Source organism: Epinephelus fuscoguttatus, linkage group LG14, assembly GCF_011397635.1.
Source record: "Epinephelus fuscoguttatus linkage group LG14, E.fuscoguttatus.final_Chr_v1".
Classification (NCBI taxonomy): domain Eukaryota; kingdom Metazoa; phylum Chordata; class Actinopteri; order Perciformes; family Serranidae; genus Epinephelus; species Epinephelus fuscoguttatus.
This window is the reverse complement of record NC_064765.1, coordinates 8,539,155-8,563,019: the sequence shown is the minus strand read 5'-3', so window position 1 is coordinate 8,563,019 and position 23,865 is coordinate 8,539,155. Positions and strand designations below refer to the sequence as shown.

General features: G+C 37.6%; 1 protein-coding gene across 1 annotated transcript; it reads left to right on the top strand.

Annotated features, from left to right (window-relative positions):
* Nucleotides 1-278: 278 nt before the first annotated feature.
* plekhd1 (pleckstrin homology domain containing, family D (with coiled-coil domains) member 1) lies at nt 279-23,122 on the top strand. Its single transcript, XM_049596053.1, has 13 exons — nt 279-433; nt 5,463-5,556; nt 5,738-5,827; nt 6,210-6,286; nt 8,089-8,180; nt 8,266-8,318; nt 9,275-9,369; nt 9,465-9,558; nt 10,639-10,841; nt 14,077-14,209; nt 16,114-16,258; nt 17,656-17,799; nt 22,639-23,122. The coding sequence occupies exons 1-13, from the start codon at nt 279-281 to the stop codon at nt 22,794-22,796; spliced, it is 1,533 nt and encodes a 510-aa protein (XP_049452010.1). The 3' UTR covers nt 22,797-23,122.
* The last annotated feature ends 743 nt before the right edge of the window (nt 23,123-23,865 follow it).

Genomic DNA, 23,865 nt, shown 5'->3' with positions numbered 1-23,865 from the left:
CCCCCTGTTTTCATCTGTGCAGTCAGTCTGCCTCCAGCTGATGAGCGTATTGGCAGCTGCATCATTCCACCCTGCTGAGTTATTGGGATTTCTTTGCTACTTTTTCCTGTGTTATATTGAAGCTGTCCCTGCAGCCATACACGCACCTCCATGAGTGTGTGTGTGTGTGTGTTTGCTGTCATTGGACTGATTGTTATTGATTGACTGTATTATTATTTTTTTTAGTCTGTTGGAAGTCTTATTTGCTCCACCTCCCAGGGCGTGGGAAGCCAGAGAGGATGTTCTCGTCTTCATCCAGAAACTCTCTGTTCTCGCCGTGGTCGTCCATGGAGCAGTCGGACTCTGAAGCGTTGGACATCAGCACCAAAGTGCAGCTGCACGGGGTGCTGTGGAAGAGGCCCTTCGGACGGCCGTCGGCCAAGTGGTCCCGCAGGTAAGGGGGGGAGGTGTGATTCACTCAGTGGTTTTTATCTTATCTTGTCTGCAGTTCTTTGTGTTGTTAGGGGGAAATTCAGCCTCTCTGCAGCGTATAAAACCTCGTTAAAATCTGCATTAGATTCAAAAAGTTTACAGGAAATCTACTTTTTCTTTATTTTTCAAAAGTTTACATTTATATGGGAGAAAGTTTTACTTTGCTCTGGACAAAAATGACGATTATTCCTAGATAACGATCATAATTTCCTTCCCAGAAGTGTCAAACAGTAAGAAAAGGTTAGTTGTATTTTTTAAAAAACACACTTAAATTGACATTTATTTGACACCACAGGTATAAAATAGTGTTATTCTGATGTTCTGAGAGCACAAAGTATTTAATTTGCTTTATATCTGCAGTTAAAAACATCCAAAGTGACTTTTTCTTTGAGAAAAATATCACAAATTACAAAAAGTTTTGTAGCAGAAACTTCTGGATAAAACTTGTAGACTTGATTGCCTGTGTTTTTCCCAAAATGGACATTCAGGATTTTGTGCTGTGCATCAGAGGATTGTCCTTTTGTCTTCCTCACAGGCCGCTTGCCGTCCTCGTGTCAGCCTTTCCTGACATGAGTGTCTATTTGGATGTTAAAATGCCTGGATTGGTACCTTATGTCATGATAATGCTCTTAGTTTTACGTAACAGTTAAAACGACAATACACGGTGGATCCAGAGAGTCCATTTGCAGTGCACTCTTTGTAACCTCTCCCATTTGCTTGTGTCATAAAGGTCGAAAGAATCTGGTTTTGTTGGGTAAATGCTTGTTTGGTTTCCGGTGCCAAACCACAGACGGCTGAGCTCAGAGATTTTGTGGTATTTATTTTTGTCTCCAGCTTACAACAAAAAAAAAGGAAGTTGTTTGAAACAAATCTGTGTGATGACATTTAAATGCGGGTGAGTGACCCTCAGTGAGACTTTAACATTTTTAAGCAGGTTAAACAGACAGTGTAAAATATGTGTTACCTCGGACGCAGCACAATGCAACTTCCACCTGTCGTCCCTGAGTGTATAGATAACGCACATATAACAATGTTAAAATGATAATAATCATCTAACAGCCTTCTTCATGGGTGAAATTACAGGGACGCTCCACTGACATCACATATAAAGATCAGTTTACTCGTCTTTAAGAGAAAAAAATGTGAAAAGTGGAGCCAGCAAATTTATAAGATTTACTGACACCAGTGCCCTTATTAGGGTCTGCCAGGACACTATTGTAATCCTAGGTATTCTTCTTCTTCTTCTTCTTCTTCTTCTTCTTCGGAAATCATACTTCCCATGGGTGAAAACTCACCAAACTTTGCACAAAGGTCCAGTCTCATGCCAGATATCCTCAGCTGTAAACTCCAGGCAATAGTCCTGATGGTGGCGCTACAGCAAGCGTCTAAAGTTCAAAACTTTGAAAATTCATAACAAATCAACCAGACGTGCTACAACTTCACAACATGCATGAAACTGTAGCCCCAATACTGAGGAAACTATTGTACTTTTAAACGTATTAAAAATTATGAAGTTCATCACTCTGTTTTTTTCAAAAACTGTAAAACTTCTTAAACCTATCTCCTCCCACAATTTTTGCTCAATTGACACCAAACTTGCTGCAGAGCATCTTCAGACTGTCCTACAAAAACTACGTTTCTCAGATTTTTGATTTATCAAAAATTGAGCCTAAAGTGCATCAAAATGTTTGACTGTAAACGGTACTGTAAACATATACATGCAAATTCTTGCTAAATAAATCTTCACTGTTCATGAAAAAAGACAAAATTCTAGAGTCATGGAAGATGATGTGTGGCAAATTTCAGAATTTTATCTCAAAAACTGAATTTTTGACAGCATTTTGAATTTTGCTCTAATGTGAACAATTAGAGTCAATGTAAAAATGGCAATTTTAAACACCAGTTTTTCACTTATGGAGCAAATCAGTCATTGTTACAAACAAATTACCAACATCTCCCTGCTGTCTAGATGCAATATGTGTATTTTCAGATTTTTGTCTTAATAACTGAATTTTTTTACAGTGGTTTCAAAGCTGCCTTTCCATGCATGGACGGCTGCTTTCCTACACACCAGTGAATGGCTTACTCAATTTGTGAAGCCACTGTTGAGTTGCTACTTGCCAATTAGATCAGAGCGGTAGAAGACCGTCTTAGGTTCCAGAGGTTGCGGATTCAAGCCTCAGCTGGTGCAGAATCCACATTGTAATGTAATCATCTTCTTGTGCTTCAGCTTATTGCCTGAGCGTGACTGATCACTGTGCAGCATCTTCAAGTCTTTTTTCTGCTAGAAAATCTGCCTTCTCATGCTTGAAAATAAACCAAACTTTGCACAAAGATCCAGTGTCAATACTTCAGTGTGAAACCATCTGAGGCTTCTCACTTTGCACATAGCTCAACTAGTTAAACATTAGTTTTTCACTTATGGAGCAAATCAGTCATTGTTACAAACAAATTACCAACATCTCCATGCTGTCTAGATGCAATATGTGTATTTTCAGAATTTTGTTTCGATAACTGAATTTTTTACAGTAGTTTGAAATCTGCTTTTCCATGCATGGACGGCTGCTAAACTTGCACGTCTGGCTTAGTCAATCTGTGAAGCTACACATGAATTGTCACTGACTAATTAGCTCAGTGAGATAGAGATTGATCCTCAGTTTCAGAGGCTGTGAGTTCAAGCCTCAGCTGATGCAAAAGGCAGATTGTGTTGCTAAATTCCTAAATGTCTTCCAATTCTTCTGCTTGTTGCTCAGAATTGCCTAAAAATGCCCAGACCCGACCCATCACTGCGCAGCAGCTATCATTAATTTCTGCTTATCGTCGGATTCTTTATCAATTCCCTTGTTGATTCCTGATCAGTGTTCTGTGTGGAATAAAACAGGCCTTCACAGGTTTACAGTGTCAATACAACTGTTGTAATATCTGATTCTGAGAATTTTGTGACTGCACAGTGACACTTGTTCTTTGCTCATCTCACCACCCTGTGCAGCAGCGTGACAGGTGGAGCTGATGGGAGAGTCGAGCTGGCTGTAGCAACAGTCTGTTACCATCTCAAATGAAATAAGAGAATATTTGTACAGCATTTTTTTCATGTACATTTTCCTAGTCAAAGAGAAAAATCTTGCTAAGCCTGCCTGTGTGGCGTTAATGTTATTATAACAGGATATTTACCCTCGGTAACGGACGTGCTGCTTCGTTGGGAAGCACTAGCACTCGTGTGTAAAGTGTCAAATACATGATGTTCCTGGATTTCAAACCTTTGCTGTGTAGACAGATGTTCGAGCGTACTGCTGGTGTTTCCACCACTACTTGAAATTCTAATGTTAGACAATACAGTGCAATGAAGCCACGGTTTGGACTGTTTCTTCCTCTCCACAATGACTCTTTCTTATTGCAGGTTTTTACAGTGGCAAAGACGCGTGACTTTTATTTCATGGTTGCACAAATGCACAACTGACAGAAGAACATGCTGACATCAATAAAAGGAGGTGACAAGCTTGGATGCATACGATTCAGATGAACTGAGCAATTCAGACAATATAGGATGATCATTTTGAAAATTCATTTGTGACAAACCTTAATTAAGACTTTAAATATTGTAGCTTGATGCTTTAAGACAAATTTCCCTACAGGGACAATAAAATGAACCCATTGCATCGCATCTCATCGTAATTTGGAACCGGTTCTTCATTCCCTTCTCTAAAGAAAATAGCTGTATAATGTCTTTCTAAATAGAAAGAAGTTATATCTGGAGGCGTGCAGTTTGTAAGATGAAGGCCTTTAACAGACAGGAGGGTCTAATGACAGATGATAATGAGGTGCGCTATGGGAAATAAAGGATCTAGCTTTTTTGAAAATGGAACTTAAAGTCAGGATATCTCGGCCTGTGCGGCAGAGAATCTGTCTACTCTTTATTAAATCCTTCTCTGGTGAGTCCCCCAACTGTATGTGCAACAGTGAATATGTGGTAGTCCTTTAACTCTTTGAAACCTGAGAAAATCGGCTTGATTTCTATCAAAAGCATGGGTAGAAGGCAGTGAGCAACAAAAAAACAGACATGGCCAAAAGAAATTGAAAGAAAATTCAAAACAAGAAAATTAGTAAAAACGAATAAATGAAATGAAATAAGAAGGAAGTTTTTTAGAATAATTTTCTAAATCTTTTTTTTTCTTTTGTAATTTGTGGGACATTTCTCATCAAGTCTCTCATTGCCCTTTTCCCATGTTTTTGGAAGAAATCAGACCAATTTTTATTTCAGCGTTTAAAGGTTTAAATATTTGTGAAAGGCGTCTGAAAGCAGCACAAGAAAGGTGGTTTCAAAGGGAAAAAAGGATAGTTGAATTCTTTGAAGTGGGGTTGTACGAGATACTTACCCACAGGTAGTGTATTACACAGAGTGAGATGGCAGTTGGCATGACCCCAGTTTGGAGAAGCAGGCAGGAGTACTGACACAGAAGATGAGCAATGTACAGCTGTGGACAGAGGCAGCAGCACAATGTATTTTAGCCTCCTAAAAACAATATTTTCAGCGTTTACCTGCCCGTCAGACAGCCCTTTCCAACATGGGACAGTTATACATTATTTATACTTTCCTTATAATTTATACTAGTTTAATTTTACTTATTTGTGCCTCTGTAAAGAGTCCATAGCAAACTGTTTAACTGCACATAACTTATCGACACGCAGCCCATGATGACAGGTGGAAAGTGCTGCTTTATATTAATGGGTCACAAGAAATAAATGCGATCTTAAGTATAAAATAAAAAGCAGCTCCCTCACAGGATCAGTTTCACAGTACACTTGTTATTTGTGAATTAAATAATGATATGTATAAAGAGTCAGAAGCAGGAATGTTTCGTATTGTCTGTACAATGAACTAAGATGTCAGTGAACAGTAGTAATGTGTTAGTGAGAACATCAGCAGACGTTGGTTCCTTTCAGCCCCACAGGATTGACTCACTGCTGCTTTCATTGTCTTCCTCGGTACAAAGATTCTTCATCATCAAAGACAGCTTCTTGCTCTACTATGCAGAGAGCGAGAAGAGAAACTTTGAGACCAACAGGTACTTCAACATCCACCCCAAGGTGAGCCGCTGCGTCTTCTCTGAACACCTGTAAGAGATGGCGGAGGATGATACACATGTGGGAGGCTTTAATCTAATAACTGTGTGTCTAAGTCACTTTTTGCATTTTTAAAAACAAGGCATTTACCTAAATTATCCAGAAGCAACATTATGAATAACGGTGTGACGTGTTTGTGTGTCAGGGAGTCATTCCTTTGGGAGGATGTGTGGTGTCAGCTAATGAAAACATGGGCATGCCCCATGGCATCGTGGTCAACCTGGAAGACTTCACTGTAAGATCCTGTCACACTTTGATTCCTTCATTACTCTATTATTTATCAGCTTTACAGAGGTTTGAAGTAGAATTTCAAAGACAGACATGGAAATAAAGGTGCAGACAGACATCATGCAATAAATAGCATCCGTGTAAACTTACAACTGACTCTGTAAAAAGCAGCCTGCATCTGAATCGTACTTCAATGAGTTAAATCAGCCTCATACTGAATAAATGTGACACATCATAGAGTGAATTTAACTGCACACTGGGTGACAACAGTGTTATATCAATTTTTACTGTCTCAGCAGCCCAAAGATGGAAAATCCTCTGTCTGTTTCAGAGCCTAATCTCATTATTGACAAACTGCTGATGTGTGATGTTGTGTATCCGTCCCTCAGGGCACCATAGTCCTGGCTGCTGAGTCTGGGGAGGAGCAGGTCCAGTGGATGGAGATGCTGCAGGAGTCGGGGAAAGTGTGAGTATTCGACTAACACAAATTCGTCTTCTAAAACCTCTGAAGGGATTACACACACACACACTGACAACACATGACTCATGAATTTTTATGGGCTTGTAGAATTATTTAGATGGGACACATTGTTGTTTGTAGAAAAGAAATGTTAATGTTGGAGTTGCCACAGTCAGAAATTTTCAGTTCATACACATCAGACATAAATAGCAAGTGGAAGAGAAGGCATTATAAATAGTAAATGGACTGCACTTGTGTAGTGTCTTTCCAGTCCTCCCCCCACTCAAACAGCTTTCACACTATGATGGGGGGAGGGGATAACATTTAGCAAAAGGTCGTGGGTTGGAATCAGGTCCGTGGGCCGCGGCCATCACAAAAAGGGCACCACCCCTGCACATGTGGCACCCGCCACACCTACTGACTGATCAAGACAATGGACTTTGGGTCAGTAGATTTCAGACCCACCTGCACGACTGAGCAATTGAAAAAAAAATCACAAACATTAAACCCTGAATGTTAACGTTTGATATTTAGCACTAAGCACAAAGAGCAACTGAGGCTGATGGGAATGTCGGACAAATTTCAGTTTTGACCTCATAATATAATAATGGTGCTTGAAGCAGTGCCGGCCCGTGGTATAGGCAGTATAGGCGAACGCTAAGGGCGCTGTCATCCATAATACTATATAATATAATAATACTATTATTACTATTATTTTTTAAATATTACATAAGGCCACAGAAACGTAACTACACACACAGCCACTACACTACTGAAAGGTGTGGATGTGGAGAGAAAGAACATTAAAAAAACTAACAAGTCGGTGTTGAAATCAGCAGGAGGAGAGGTAATTATCGTTACCTCTAAGCAGCCGGTGGCCATGACGAACAGCTCACAGAGGTTGCACTGATTTACACTGTGAAGCTCTCAAGCTCCATTAAGTAAAAACTAGTATTGGATGATGGTAAATCATAATGTTCTCATGATGATGGGGGGAGGCTCGCCCAGGACACCAAATATGTAAGGGCTGCAACTGGCCTGAAGAAAAGTCAGAGCATCAAAGTTACTACAATTCATCCTCTGGGGATCATGAATTTATGTACTGAATTTTATGGCAATTCATTAAACAGATTTTGAAATCAGCGAGTAAATGAAACGTTGATCTGCTGGTGATGTCAGTTCAAGGACCCCAAAACAAGCACAACCTGGACACAGAGGAAGGTTTAGGACAGTGTATTGTGAAAGGTTTCTGGATGGCTGAAATCTTGACTGAGGCAGTCAGGGGCCTGGCTGAGGAGGTGAGGTAGGGCAGGCAGGGGAACTGATGGCTGAACAGTCTGAAGGCCTTGACATCTGTACCACATGGGACACTGAACAATCTGGCAGAGTCTGAGCCGGGGTTTATACTGTGGTGGCTTGATTGGTGGGTGAGGTGCAGGTGAGTAGGATCAGCAGCTGGATCAGGTGGACTGGCAGAAGGAGGGAACCAACAGTCCACACCCAGCAACACACAGACAAACATGATACACAAGGAAAGGGAGAAGCAAAGCCAAAACTCAAACAGGTGGAGCTGAATAAAAAGTCAAAGGATGGTCCCAGTCAGTAGAATTCATCCTGTCAAGAACATGAATGTATGAACAATGATTTTTGGCAAGCAATTCAATAATTTGTTTAATATTTCAGCCTGGATCAAAGTGTTGGACGGACGTGCTGAAACCTTTTACTATCATCCCTAAAATACTGGGTGCTCGCTGTGTTTTTACTGATCATTTCTCGGTTTAGTTGAAACCTTTGCGTTTGTCCGACAGCACGTGGAAGAACGCCCAGCTGGGGGAGGCCATGATCGAGAGTCTGGAGGCTCAGGGGCTGCAGCTGGCCAAGGAGAAGCAGGAGTACCTGGGTAAACACAGACACACAGTCACCTGAGCTTTTTAAAGGTTTAACAGGCCGAGGCAGGTTCATGTGAAATGATTTTCTGTCTGCAGATAAACTGATGGAAGAGACTGAAGAGCTCAGTCATCAAAGAGCACAGAGAGAGGTGAGGCAAACAGTCATTTTTACTGATTATATTTTTATAAATTAATTAATTATTAAGTGTATAAATTGAAAGACGGAGCCCAAGATGACGTCTTCAGAAGTCTTACTTTGTTTGACCAACAGTCCAAAGATATTCAGTTTACTGCAATATAAAACAGAAATACAGCAAATCATCACACTGGAGCAGGTTGATCAAAAAGTGTTTGAAGGTTTTTGCTGAATAAATGAATGAGAATAATTAATACAAGAAGAAAAGGATATTTATTTACATGTTCACCTAAGTGTGAGAAATATGAAAAGTCTTAGGCGATTAGACCCCGTTGTGATGTCATACATCCCAGGAGGGTGGTAAAGTTGTAGAGGAGTGGGATAGAGAGAGAAGTGTGACTGGATATAGCACAAAGAAAATCTTCCTGACTGAACTTACGCTGAGCTTTTATTGGTGATTTTGCACTGTAGAAAGTATCACTGTTCTCCGTTCCAGACGTTTCCTGACTGCGATGATGGTGCAGAGACGTTGAGGAGACTTATAAAAATGCAGGGTTTCACCCAGGGGAGGTGTCTTACATGCTAAATTCTTAAATGATCATCATAACATTTTACTGGAAAATAAGAACATTTAAAGTGACATTTAGATGGACTGAATTACATCCAACAACAAAAATCTGTTCAGAAGGAGGAGAAGAGACAGGCGCTGAACAGAGCACCTCAGACAGAGGGTGAATACAGTTGTTCCAGCACAGACAATCTGAGGAAAACAAATTGTTCTTTTACTGTAAAGCATGTAAACATGTTGCTGTGGAAACCCAGAATGCAAGTATGAACCTGAAAATGAGCATAACAGGTCCTCTTTAAACTGTGTTGTTGTGCAGCAGCAGTGAATGTGATCATTCATTTTAATAATCTGTAACATTTTCCTAAATACACCCTGTAACACAGTTGTGTCTGTGTGTGCAGGAGCTGGAGCGTCTGAACCAGGTTCTGGAGGAGGAGAAGCTGAAGTTTGAGGAGGTGGTGGTGGAGCTGAAGGCGGAGCAGGAGCATATCAAACTGTAAAAACTCAACTACTTTATGTTTATGTGAACTCATACTGATTGCACTGTACAAGCCTGTGAACGAATGTGACTTATCTGTGTGTTGACGGCAGAGACCTGGACGGCACAGCTCAGTCCCTGAGAGGTGTCGAGAGTGAAAAAGAAGAGCTGAGCAGTCTGACCATCATGCTGCAGAAATCCATCGAGGTATGAAACTAAAAGCTGTTGGTCACTCATTCACAGATACTGTGTGTGTGTGTGTGTGTGTGTGTGCGCGTGCGGAGGGTCCACTGTGACAAGAATAACTTATTGATGAGTTGGAACTGTGGCACTTGATTCAGATCACGTAATGTTACAACAGCTGATGTCATAAGTTGTGTAACAAACGAGGCTGCTCGTCACATTATCCTGCTGACGTAATTCGTTTGACAGTGACGCAACTTTCTGTGGGAGGGGATGAGAGCCATGTGGAAACAATGAACTCTGAGTTTATAAACGCTTCGAAACTCAAGAATTAGAGGAGGAGTTTGACGTTTGGAAATACCACTCTCATGTCTGTCTGTTAAATACGAAGCTACAGTCAGCAGCTAGTTAGCTTAGCTTAGCATAAAGGCCTGAAACAGGTGGGGAACACCTGTCCTCTGCGCTCTGTCTGAAAGTAGCTGCAAATAACCTCCAATCAGCACCTCCAAGCTCACTAATAAACACTAATTACTTCTGGCTGTAGCTTTATATTTAACTTAATGGGAAATTTTGCCAGTTTTCAATCAGTGTTGTATCATAACAATGTTGGGCTGTGGCTCAAACTACAGTAATTGTAATTCTTAATTGTTGTATGTTGCCACCACCACAGACACAAAGAGTGTAGAAGCTGATTGAAAGAGAGGGGCGTCGTGCTCTCAAACTCAGACTGACTGAACATAGATGCTATTTGTTATTTGAAACGTATATTAGCTTACTGTTTAGCTATAGTACAAGAATGTTACCTGCCAGCCGCCATATTGTTTCCTATGGAAAATGGCAAAGCTTACACTACATCACACACCACAGGAGCGTTTATTGGTGCGGTGTGGTGCTGTGCTTTCCAGTAGTTGTATGTTTTCTACCTCTTTGTTTTCTCTGGTCATGTCGCACCAGTTTCAAAAGTATTTGTGACTTTTTACTGCATAGACAGCCCAGTTTTAATCCCAATAATTTGCGACTAGATCAAACTGCTGTAGAACGTTGCGGAGAAAAGTTGCAGAGGTGTGAGGGCGCCGGTCTGAGCTTTATTGTTTTGTCCTTCAGGAGCTCTCTCAGGAGAAACAACGAACCCTGGAGCTGCTGGGGGTGAAGGAGCGGGGGGAGAAGGAGGATGAGGCCACAGAGGAGAGCTCGGCTCAGTCTGAGGATGGCGAGGACCCCGGTGCTGTGGACCTGCTGCAGGACCTGCGACACATCGAGGATCAAATGAAGATCCTGCTGAAGGAGAAGGAGCAGGCTGAGGACAAGTGAGTGAGAGAACAGAATCCAGCATCAGACTGGGATCATACTGGTGTGCTGCAGCAAATGTATGTTTGTGATTTTAACATCTGGACACCAGTTAGAAGCTTACACTTCTCTGAGCCATTTGGTTTTTCAGTCAGACAGCCTTTAAAGAACTGTTTACATTTTCACACGACCATATAATAAACATATAAGTGTCAGCGTCACATTAGAAACCCTGGTTACTGAATCAGTACTGAGGTACCAAGGTACAAATGTTCACTGCAGGGCTTCAGCCTGCGATCACATGTTGGCATCCTGCGGCCTTTCCAGGGATCCTCTGTGCTAATTGCACTGAGAATGTACTACTAGTGGAAATGTGTATTGATCCGTAAACAACCAGCCCCATTGATCAGCACCAGTAAGTGGGATATTACAGGCAGCTGCTATTGACTGTGTAGCACTAATGTTCTTTTAGGAACTCTGAAATATAGCAGCCATAACGTTATGTTTCCATGAGCTGCACGCTCCTCTTCTCACTGGCAGATAAAAGCTGCAGCTTCATGGAAAAATACAAAAATACAACCAGAATCCTGCAGAACAGCTTCGCTAAATCAAGCTGAGGCTTAACTGCATTACAAAACAGTCCTGCAACAAATATAAGTTATAATGTTCTGTTTTTGTGTGAACTGTTCCTTTAGTTGGTTGCATGTTGACCCAAATCTATGAGATTTTTTAAGCAGTTAAATTTGACAAATGTTTTTGTTGGAAACATACACATTCAATGATACCGCAACAATATATTTAGTATAAAAAACATGTTTTCCTTCATCAAAGGAGCAAAAATAGTGGAAACACCAGAAATGACAGTCTCAGAAATGATAGATAAATTTAATCATTATCACTCAGACACGTTTTACAAAGGTGGTATATATTACAGGATTGTTTTATTGGATTGTTACATCATAATGATCATTTTCACTCATTTGAACATGTCTAATGTCTCATCTTATCATCAATTTTTATATTTCAATATTTCTTTTTCAAACATATTTTCTGTTTTTCCATCATATGATGAAAGAACATAATGAAGCTTAGAAACAATACAGTATAATATAATAAAACATAACAAAACAGATTTTGTCTGTTGTATCTCACATTTGCAAAAGAACAGCAAAAAAAGTCATGAAGGCAGGAACTGACGCTGAGCTGAAGGAGCTTAAAGGTCCAGTGTGCAGGATTTAGGTGGATATATCGACAGAAATGGAATAAACGAGGAATGTTTTCAGTTTATAATCATGTAAACCGAAGAATCATTGTGTTTTTGTGAACATAGAATGCGACATTTATTTCTACACACAGAGCAGGTCCTCTTCCACAGAGTCCGCCATGTTTCTACAGTAGCCCAGAATGGACAAACCAAACACCAGATCTAGACTGGGTCATTCACATTTTCACGTTAGTCACTATAGTTCACCTACATGCTTGACACACAGGAGAGGTTTCAGTTGGTAGCAATCTGCAGCGTCACTGTTAGATGCCATTAAATCCTGCACACTAGACCAGGGGTCGGCAACCTTTGCTATCAGTAGAGCCATTTTTGCCCAAAAAATCTTGGCTCTCAAATAATCTGCCTGGAGCTTCAAAACACATTTGAGCCTTATAATAATAATAATAATAATAATACATCAGATCTATATAGCGCTTTTCAGGACACTCAAAGATGCTTTACAGTGCTGAAAAATAACAATGATAATAAAATGAAAAGTGACTGTTAGAAACTAGGAAAATGCCAGCAGAGGAGGCTCAGTCCCCCAGGGTTCGGTGCTTGGTTCTAGTGATGGGGGTGATGATGGTGATGATGGTCTAAATTCACTCATCAACATTACTAATAGCTCTAAATGAGCCTTTACTAATATGTTTTACCACAAGGTGGCGACTCTGCAGTGGGATATTTGTGATTGTTTGGTACTTTAATTTGCAGGGTTGGTGGTAAAAGGAAAGGAATATGTCCAAGCACTGTTACATTGGTTTATCGTCCTCCAAGACTTTTTTCCGATCTGGAATCCATAGCTAGCTTAGCCGGGGAGATCCAAGACAAGGCACCGCTTTGAGGTTCGGCAAAATTTAAAAGAAAAGGGAAAAGGCTGTGTGACGCGCATTTAGTTAATGAAATGTTAAACCATTTATTTTATTCTGTCAATAGGCTACACATTTTTACAAGAGAGAATGTAAGAATCACCCAAGGCTTAAGACAGTGAACAATTAAAATGAAAATGTAATTTCTTTTTAAAGATATTTTTTTGAGGCATTTTTAGGCTTTATTTGATAGGACAGACAAGCATGAAGGGGGGGGAGAGAGAGGGAGTGACATGCAGCAAAGGGCCACAGGCTGGAGTCGAACCTGGGCCGCTGCGGCAACAGCCTTATACATGGGGCGCCTGCTCTGCCACTAAGCCACCAACGCCCCAAAAATGTAATTTCTATATCATCTTTTTGCCAAAACCACCGGGAGCCACAGCAGAGGGGCAAAAGAGCGACACGTGGCTCCGGACCGTTATGAATGATTCAAGACACTTTAAAGAAAAGCAGATGTTCAACTAAATAAAGCAATAGTTTGACCGTTAGATAAGAAGATTGTTACCACTCTCATATGTTAAATATGAAGTCACAGCCAGCAGCTGGTTAGCTTAGCTTAGCATAAAGAACCGTGAACAGGTGGACACAGGTCGCCTGGCTCTGTACAAAGGAAACAAAATCTGCCTTCAAGCACCTCTTAAGCTAAACAGTTAACACATTATATCTTGTTTGTTAAATCTGTGTAAAGACCAGCATCTGAAATGACAACATGCTGTATACTCGTGTTCACAGAAGGCACAACATTTTTCAAAGTGTCAAACTGTTCCTTTAAGTGTTGCACAAGTTGCTCTGTTGTTCCTGTCTTAACCTTGTGATGACATTACAGTTGTGTGTTTGTCTGTGTGTATCTGAGTCCTGTAAAGCTCAGGGAGCACAGCAGGGCACCAACCTTCTCAGTCCTGACAGTGAAGGGCAAGTGAAGCACTGACGTGGAAATCCAAATTTTTTTCTGCAACAAAACAGCTTTTAGGATTAATCTTGGAGCTTTGAAAAGGGTTTAAATAATGCCCAAATCAGTAGAAACTGGCACAGTCTGAGTTATGAGCAGGTTAGGACAAAAATATGCATGATATATTTTATGTTGTATATGTTGTGAATGTGCTATCCTTCCCTGTCGTCCAGGCTCAGGGAGAACGAGCAGCGAGCTACAGTCCTGCAGCAGGAGAGGGAGTTCTACTCGTGTCAGGCCCGGACGCTGCAGCAGTCGCTCTCTCAGCTCACTGTAGACAAGCAGCAGACTGAGGCTGAGCTCAAGGTAACACAGCGTGACTCAGCTGCTCTCAGCTTACATGACACAGCAACACTCAAAGTCAGTTTAAAGGTCAGCGTATTAATCAGCTGCCAGGTTTATTTTCCTTTCAGATATTGTGATAAAATATTTATAGATACAGCAGCTGAAAATGAGGAGTTTACAGTAATGAACAATGTGATAAATAATAATGTCTCTTGTGGGATTTAGAAACAGTTCAATTCAGTTCTATTTATAAAGCTCAATATCACAAATCATAATTTGCCTCAGAGGCCTCTACAACATCCCTCTGTCCTTGGACCCTCACAGCAGATGAGGAAAAACTCCCTTTATTGGGGGAAAAAATGATAGAAACCTCAGGAAGAGCAAGTGAGGAGGGATCTCTCTTCCAGGACGGGCAGATGTGCAATAAAACAGCTCTACCTGAGGAGCAGTAAATGGAAATGTGTCAGTAACACCTTCAGTTTCAGGACTGTCACAGCAGACATTTAGCCTTTCATAAGCAGCAGGAAAAACACACGTGGAACTAATATTAGTTAAAATGATCAGTCACTCACTGATTGTGTTGAACTGTGCTTGTACTCAGAGCTGTAGCCTGGATTCTTTGAAATACCAGGATGATACGTTTAAATGTCCACAACCGTGGAAAAAATTGGACCTGACACTTGACGGGAGGTTTTTAACGATTTCGACTTTTAAAATCCTTCAGTTTCCTGGTCAGATGGGCATTTATCAGTCTCATATAGTAGTATTAGGTATACTGGTAGTAGAAGTAGTGTTTGTTAGGCCTCTAAACTAAGTATAAATTGATCTGTGGTTTTGCTTTCCCCAGATATTTAATTTGGAATATATTTAGATAACTTATTTAATGCTAATTGGTCCCATTTTATTGTGGGGAAATAAATGATAATGATAATGATGATGATAATAATGATAACGATAATAATAATGATAATGATAATAGTGATAATAATAATAATGATGATAATGATAATAATAATAATAATAATGATGATAATAATAATAATAATGATAACAATAATGATAATAATAATACTTTTGATTTAAAAATTTTCAGATAAACTGGAGGATTAAATGTTCCTGTGTGGATTGTGAAAATTCTTCTATTTCTTTAGATATTTAAAAACCCATTGTATTATTATTATTATTATTATTATCATCATTATTATCACTATTATTATTATTATTATCATTATTATCACTATTATTATTATTATCAAGTGTAAATAACTTGAACCTTTAAAATACCTACTAATATACTGTGTTTTTAATTAAAACCCCAGAAAAAAAACATACAGAGGACGTGACCCTGCTTGTACAAATAACTCAGGTAGAAACTAGCTGGATGTAACTTTGATACTCAGGTTGGTTCATCAGTCAGATTTTTACAGACTCTCAGACTGATGCAGAGTCTCTGTGGCATGAAGAGCTGATCTCACTTTACATTTACTGGAACAACATCCTTTGTGATATCGGCAAACATCGTATCGTCATCCAAACACATCGATATAATATTGTATCGTGATGAAGCTGGTGATTTACACCCCTATTGTTGAGTAAATAACCAAACCTCAGCTGGTTGTACTAGTTTCTCCAGAGTGATACTTTACACCGTTTTACAGGCTAATATTGATGATGATATTTTTTAACTGAAGCTCATAAAATCAGTGTTTATTCTGTGTATTTAAATTCAGCATTGTTATATTTATATTCATAGAGTGCTGCTTTCAGTTCATCATGGGAAAACTGTGACCTCGTCAGCTGAGTGAAGTCCTTCCTCTATCACATCAGCTCAGTTCATCATTTAAAGCCCAATATTTCCCTTAAATATCCACACACAACTGCAGTAGATAAGTAAGAGTTCATTAACATCCTGCACGCTTCCTCAGGCAGAGATAGAGTCTCGTGTGGAGCTGGAGAAAAGACTGAAGCAGGCCGAAGAGGCTCTGCAGGACCTGGAGAGAGGCCTGGACTCAGTGGAACGGACCAAAGAGACAGACGAGAAGATGAAGGGGGATGTGACTCAGCTGAGGAGTGAGTGTATTCACTGATACCTTCATATCTGATGTCATATATGTGCTGCAGGACTGCACTGAGTTTAGTTAGAGCTGTAAAAGTTTGGTGTGATGGAGGTTATGTGTGAGGAGTGAGGACAGCAGAAAGAATATCATCAGTCTGATACATGAATACAGATGTGTTGAAGCAGATTTACTCAGATAATTCTCTGAAACAGGTTTACATACTGATCCAAGTGCTCTTAAACGTACAGTTGGGAGGTGAAGTGCATCATTTGATCTGATCTGACACTTCCACCTGTGTGACTGCCCTCCTCTGGATAGAGTCTGTATCACATGTTGATCACATTGAGCAGATATCAGAGAAAGATGACGAAACATGAAACAAGAAAAGTGGGAGTTTTGCATTTTGTGTAATCTGTTCACAGTTGCCTCAAATGAATCAGGTTATTTTAATTATCGGTGGATTTGCTGATTCTTTTCTCTTTTAATCATTAAGTCTATAAAATCTCACCAAATAGTGAAACATGCCTTTTATGATGTTTTGAGATGATTTATTCATATTTTGTTATTCAAACAAATGTCGAAAACCAAAAGATATTCACCATAATACTTGACTCAGAAGTTTTAGAAAAAGCATCAAATCCCTACATTTGAGATGCTGGGAAACTAATTGGGCATTTCTATTTAAAAAAATGACTGAAAGGATTGATTATCAAAAAGCCTTAATTTTCTGTCCATTGACTTATCAATAATCAACAGATCATTGCAGCTCTGCAAACTATACAGTGTAAAAATGACAGTGCTAAACTAGGGCTGTCTAATAATTCAGTATTCTCACTGTCATGTCCCCGTGTAATTACACTGTCATTATAATATACAATATAATATAATATAAGTAAAAGCTCCAAACAATTTGATTCAATGGGATGAACACAAATTTAACAGTTTTTACTTTACTTTAGTTACATATTTACATCAAGATAACACTATATTCTGTGTCTTAATTTTAGAGCATAAGAATTCATTCTTGACCTTAGGGACAAATATCTTTACGAAATACTGTGAACACAAGCTCCACTTATTTAGCTATTCCCAAACTTAGGTCACACAATGACACAAAGTACACAAAAAGTAAGTGGACGTTGTAACATTTTTTATTACATTAGTTTTTTCCACCTGTGAACTGCAGATTCAAGTCTCACCACTTATATTCCCCTTTTTGCTAAATTCTAAATCAGCAAATAAATGTATTACATGCATCTCAAGGATTATATCTCATGAGTGGCTGCGGCCTGCGAATATGTGTTTGCTATTTCCATGATATGAAAACATCCGAGGACCTCTACAATAATGCCAGCATCCTGTGTAAATATATGTATATATCATGTGTTTCTGATGATTGTGTTAATCCAGAATTCTTTGAAGACTGCATCTGTGCAGCAGAAATCGAGGCGAAGCTTCCATCGATAATGAAGAATGCTGTGTATCTGCACAAAGCTGCCGCACGCAGAATCAAGAGCTGCCGAATCCAAAGGAGAGCCTCCAGACGCCACTGGTGTAAGTCTGTGCATTACCCAGTAATGATCACAACATAAGCTCCATGGGCATGTGCATGTTGTATGACTAAATTCAACATAAACAGCAAAACACTCTTATATATACAGGCCCAAAAATTATGATACAAAAATGTCATAGTATAGTATGCCATAAAAATATGGGAAAAAATAAATCTCATGGATAAGTATGCCATGAAAATATGAATAAAAAACCTCATGCTCATGGTATAGTATGTCATGAAAATATGGCAAAAATATCATAATATAGTATGCGAAAAAACTATGGTAAAAATTGTCATAGAAGAGTTTGTCATAAGAATTTGGCAAACACTATCATAGTATAGTATGCCAAAAACTAACACAAAAAAAAAAACATAGTTGAATATACAATAGGAGAAAAGGTTAAAAAATGCCATGGTATATTGTGACATGAAAAATTGGTAAAATTGCCATAGTATCTTATGCCAAAGAATTATGATGAAAAAATATTAAAATATAGTATACCATAGAAATATGGTAAAAAACAAAATATTATTAAATAGAACAGCATGTCATAAAAATTGCTAAAAATTAAAAAAGAAAAAAGCCATAGTAGTAAAAAAAATAGTATAGTATGTCAAACAAAATGATAAAAACACCGTACTATAGTGGGTCTTAAAAAGTGCTGAAAATGCCATAGTCTATCGCAAAAAGAGATATAAATGCCATACTATAATGTGTCGAAAAAAGTGGTAAAAATGTCATAGTATAGTATGTCGAAAAGAGAGAGATAAAAACGCCATAATATGGTGTGTCGCAATAAGTGGTAAAAATGTCCTAGTATGGTATGTCGAAAAGAGAGATAAAAACGCCATAGTATAGTTTGTTGAAAACGTGATGAAAACACCACAGTATAATATGTCGAAAAAAGTGTAAAAAATGCCATAGTTTGGTATGTCGAAGAAACGCCATAGTATGTTGAAAAAGTGAAAAAAGCGCCATAGTGTAGTATGTCGAAAATAGTGGTAAAACGCCATAGTATAGTATGTTGATAAAAGTGATAGAAACATCCAGTATAGTATGTCAAAAAAAGTGTAAAAAAGGCCATAGTATAATATGTTGAAAAAAGTGGGAAAAAAATCCTTAGGGGACTATGTTGAAAAAAGTGGGAAAAAAGCCATAGTATAGTATTTCCAAAAATGTGAAAAAAGTCATAGTATAGTATGACCAAAAAAAACAAGTGTAAAAAGCGCCATATTATAATATGTCATAAAAAGTGATAAAAACGCCATAGTATAGTATGTCGGAACGTGATAAAAATGCTGTAGTATAGTATGTCAAAAAAAGCGGTAAATATGCCATACTATACTATGACATAAAAACTGTAAAAAACGCCTTAGTATAATATGTCGTAAAAAGTGTAAAAAAACGCCAGAGGATAATAACTTGATAAAAGTGTAAAATACACCATAGTATAGTATTTCGAAGTCATAAAAACACCACAGTATAGTATGTCGTAAAAAGTGGAAAAAAAAAACCCGTCACAGTATAGTATGTCTAACAAAGTGAAAAAAAATGCCATATTATAGTATGTCAAAAAAGTGGAAAAACGCCATAGTATAGTATGTCGAAAAAAGTCGTAAAAACACCATAGTATAGTATGTAAAAATAAAAGTGATAAAAATGCCATAGTATAGTATGTCGAAAAAGTGGAAAAAACGCCATAGTATAGTATGTTGAAAAAAGGCATAGTATAGTATGCCGAAAAAGTGGTAAATATGCCATAGTATAGTATGTTGAAAAAAGTCATAGTATAGTATGTCAAAAAAGTTATAAAAATGCCATAGTATAGTATGTTGAAAAAAGTGAAAAAAGGTCATAGTATAGTATGTCGAAAAAAAGTGATAAAAACGCCATAGTATAGTATGTTGAAAAAAAGTTATAAAAATGCCATAGTATAGTATGTTGAAAAAAGTGAAAAAAATGTCATAGTATAGTATGTCGAAAAAAAGTGATAAAAACGCCATAGTATAGTATGTTGAAAAAAAGTGATAAAAACGCCATAGTATAGTATGTTGAAAAAAGTGATAAAAACGCCATAGTATAGTATGTTGAAAAAAAGTGATGAAAACGCCATAGTATAGTATGTTGAAAAAAGTCATAGTATAGTATGCCGAAAAAAGTGGTAAATATGCCATAGTATAGTATGTCAAAAAAGTGATAAAAACGCCATAGTATAGTATGTCGAAAAAAGTCATAGTATAGTATGCCGAAAAAGTGGTAAATATGCCATAGTATAGTATGTTGAAAAAAGTCATAGTATAGTATGTCAAAAAAGTTATAAAAATGCCATAGTATAGTATGTTGAAAAAAGTGAAAAAAGGTCATAGTATAGTATGTTGAAAAAAGTGAAAAAAATGTCATAGTATAGTATGTCGAAAAAAAGTGATAAAAACGCCATAGTATAGTATGTTGAAAAAAAGTTATAAAAACGCCATAGTATAGTATGTTGAAAAAAGTGATAAAAACGCCATAGTATAGTATGTTGAAAAAAGTGGAAATAACACCATAGTATAGTATGTTGAAAAAAAGTGATAAAAACGCCATAGTATAGTATGTTGAAAAAAGTGATAAAAACGCCATAGTATAGTATGTTGAAAAAAAGTGATAAAAACGCCATAGTATAGTATGTTGAAAAAAGTCATAGTATAGTATGCCGAAAAAAGTGGTAAATATGCCATAGTATAGTATGTTGAAAAAAGTGATAAAAACGCCATAGTATAGTATGTTGAAAAAAAGTGATAAAAACGCCATAGTATAGTATGTTGAAAAAAAGTTATAAAAACGCCATAGTATAGTATGTCGAAAAAAGTCATAGTATAGTATGTCAAAAAAGTGATAAAAACGCCATAGTATAGTATGTTGAAAAAAGTCATAGTATAGTATGCCGAAAAAAGTGGTAAATATGCCATAGTATAGTATGTCAAAAAAGTGATAAAAACGCCATAGTATAGTATGTTGAAAAAAACGCCATAGTATAGTATGTCAAAAAAAGTGATGAAAACGCCATAGTATAGTATGTCGAAAAAAAGTGATGAAAACGCCATAGTATAGTATGTCAAAAAAAAGTGGAAAAAAAGTCATAGTATAGTATGTCAAAAAAATGGAAAAAACACCATAGTATAGTATGTTGAAAAAAATGTCATACTATAGTATGTCAAAAAAGTGATAAAAATACAATAGTATAGTATGTTGAAAAAAACGCCATAGTATAGTATGCCGAAAAAAGTGGTAAATATGCCATAGTATAGTATGTCAAAAAAAGTGGAAAAAACGCCATAGTATAGTATGTTGAAAAAAGTGGTAAATATGCCATAGTATAGTATGTCAAAAAAGTGATAAAAACGCCATAGTATAGTATGCCGAAAAAAGTCATAGTATAGTATGCCGAAAAAAGTGGTAAATATGCCATAGTATAGTATGTCAAAAAAAGTGGAAAAAACGCCATAGTATAGTATGTTGAAAAAAGTGGTAAATATGCCATAGTATAGTATGTCGAAAAAAGTCATAGTATAGTATGCCGAAAAAAGTGGTAAATATGCCATAGTATAGTATGTCAAAAAAAAGTGGAAAAAACACCATAGTATAGTATGTTGAAAAAAATGTCATAGTATAGTATGTCAAAAAAGTGATAAAAATACAATAGTATAGTATGTTGAAAAAAACGCCATAGTATAGTATGTCAAAAAAAGTGATAAAAACGCCATAGTATAGTATGTCAAAAAAATGGAAAAAACGCCATAGTATAGTATGTCGAAAAAAAGTGATAAAAACGCCATAGTATAGTATGTTGAAAAAAAAATGGAAAAAACGCCATAGTATAGTATGTTGAAAAAAAGTGATAAAAACGCCATAGTATGTCAAAAAAATGGAAAAAACGCCATAGTATAGTATGTTGAAAAAAAGTGATAAAAACGCCATAGTATGTCAAAAAAATGCAAAAAACGCCATAGTATAGTATGTCGAAAAAAAGTGATAAAAACACCATAGTATAGTATGTTGAAAAAAAAGTGGAAAAAACACCATAGTATAGTATGTTGAAAAAAGTGATAAAAACGCCATAGTATAGTATGTTGAAAAAAAAGTGGAAAAAACACCATAGTATAGTATGTTGAAAAAAATGTCATAGTATAGTATGTCAAAAAAGTGATAAAAATACAATAGTATAGTATGTTGAAAAAAACGCCATAGTATAGTATGCCGAAAAAAGTGGTAAATATGCCATAGTATAGTATGTTGAAAAAAATGTCATAGTATAGTATGTCAAAAAAGTGATAAAAATACAATAGTATAGTATGTTGAAAAAAACGCCATAGTATAGTATGTCAAAAAAAAGTGGAAAAAACGCCATAGTATAGTATGTCGAAAAAAAGTGAAAAAAATGTCATAGTATAGTATGTCGAAAAAAAGTTATAAAAATGCCATAGTATAGTGTGTTGAAAAAAGTGAAAAAAATGTCATAGTATAGTATGTCGAAAAAAGTGGTAAAAACGCCATAGTATAGTATGCCGAAAAAAGTGGTAAATATGCCATAGTATAGTATGTCAAAAAAGTGATAAAAACGCCATAGTATAGTATGTTGAAAAAAGTCATAGTATAGTATGCCGAAAAAAGTGGTAAATATGCCATAGTATAGTATGTCAAAAAAAGTGGAAAAAACGCCATAGTATAGTATGTTGAAAAAAGGCATAGTATAGTATGTCAAAAAAGTGGTAAATATGCCATAGTATAGTATGTCAATAAAAGTGGAAAAAACGCCATAGTATAGTATGTTTTTTGATTGAATTTTTTTTCGTCACAGTAAAGCACTCAAAGTCTTTTGCGGTAGCAAATGCTGACAGCGGCGACATAGAGGAGCTGCGGGAGACGGCCCGACGACTGACCTCTGACAGCAGCTTCAGAGAGAGTGTGTACAAGATCATCGCTCGCAAGGACGCCACGAACAAAACAGAGGACTGAGAGAAGAGAGAGCGAGGTAAAAGAGGAGAAATGGTCCTTAGCTTTACAGTCCACACAGTGAGTGACGTAGAGATCCTGATCCCAAACCTGCCATTGAGATACTGTAGATGACTGTACACAGAAATCTGTCGGATGGCATCTCTGGTTGCAATCTTAAGAGTTTTTAACTGTACTAAGTTTAACAGACATTGGGTAAACTTATTATGTGTTATAGCTCTGATGTCTGTCATGATTCACTGGTTAAAGCATTTCACCCAAACAGTTCCAGGAACTCAGGAACTGAAAGTCCCCTGAAGAATAAGCAAATTAGAACAATAAATGATGAAGCAACTACAGTGCTGATCTTTACCTTGCTCTTAACAAAAAAGAAACAAAGGTGATACCTTCTCAGGAAGTAAACTTTCTGAGTTCCTCAAAAGGTCCTCAGCTCCCTGGAAAAGATGAACACCTGAGTTTAGTCCTGGAACTGTTTGGTAGAGAAGTGCAAAAAGAAACCTTCAGATCTGAATTAGCTAAAGAGTGATTATGATGTAAGGTGAAAACCACATGTACAGTATGTTAAGAACAGGTATACCATTGCACTACAGTAGTGTCCTACTCAATGTTGACCATTTGGGACTCTAGACTCAGCCTGATAACATGTTGTGATGTTACTTGACATTTGGGCCCAATCCAGGGCTTGAAGCAAGCCCTGCTTGTTGTGAACAAACTGCAAGCATCCTTACAACTGCAAAAGTCTGCTTGTAGCCCATGCAAGAGAAATCACTACTGCAGAAGACGGCTTATTAGCAATGCCTGGCAACACTCATCGCATCTGTTTATGTGAACGCAAGCATACCTTTAGAGGGTCTTGGAGGGTTGTAAAGTTTTCAACCACTACATCTTGTAACTCTGTTCCAGGGGGCAAGGTGGCACTTGAAAACAAGGGGGAGGGGTAGAAATACGAAATGGGATTGGGCCTAAGAAACACAGTAACAGTTAACATGTCATAGATCATAATGATTTAACAACAACCACTCTGCAGTGTGTGACTGTAGCCTTGTACTTTGAGTTTTTAGCGTTTTCACCA

Coding starts and splice junctions, on each gene's coding strand:
- plekhd1 (XM_049596053.1), top strand. CDS start 279: ATGTTCTCGTCTTCATCCAGAAACTCTCTGTTCTCGCCGTGGTCGTCC. Junction 10,842..14,076: donor AAGGAGCAGGCTGAGGACAA/GTGAGTGAGAGA, acceptor CCTGTCGTCCAG/GCTCAGGGAGAACGAGCAGC. Junction 14,210..16,113: donor AGACTGAGGCTGAGCTCAAG/GTAACACAGCGT, acceptor ACGCTTCCTCAG/GCAGAGATAGAGTCTCGTGT.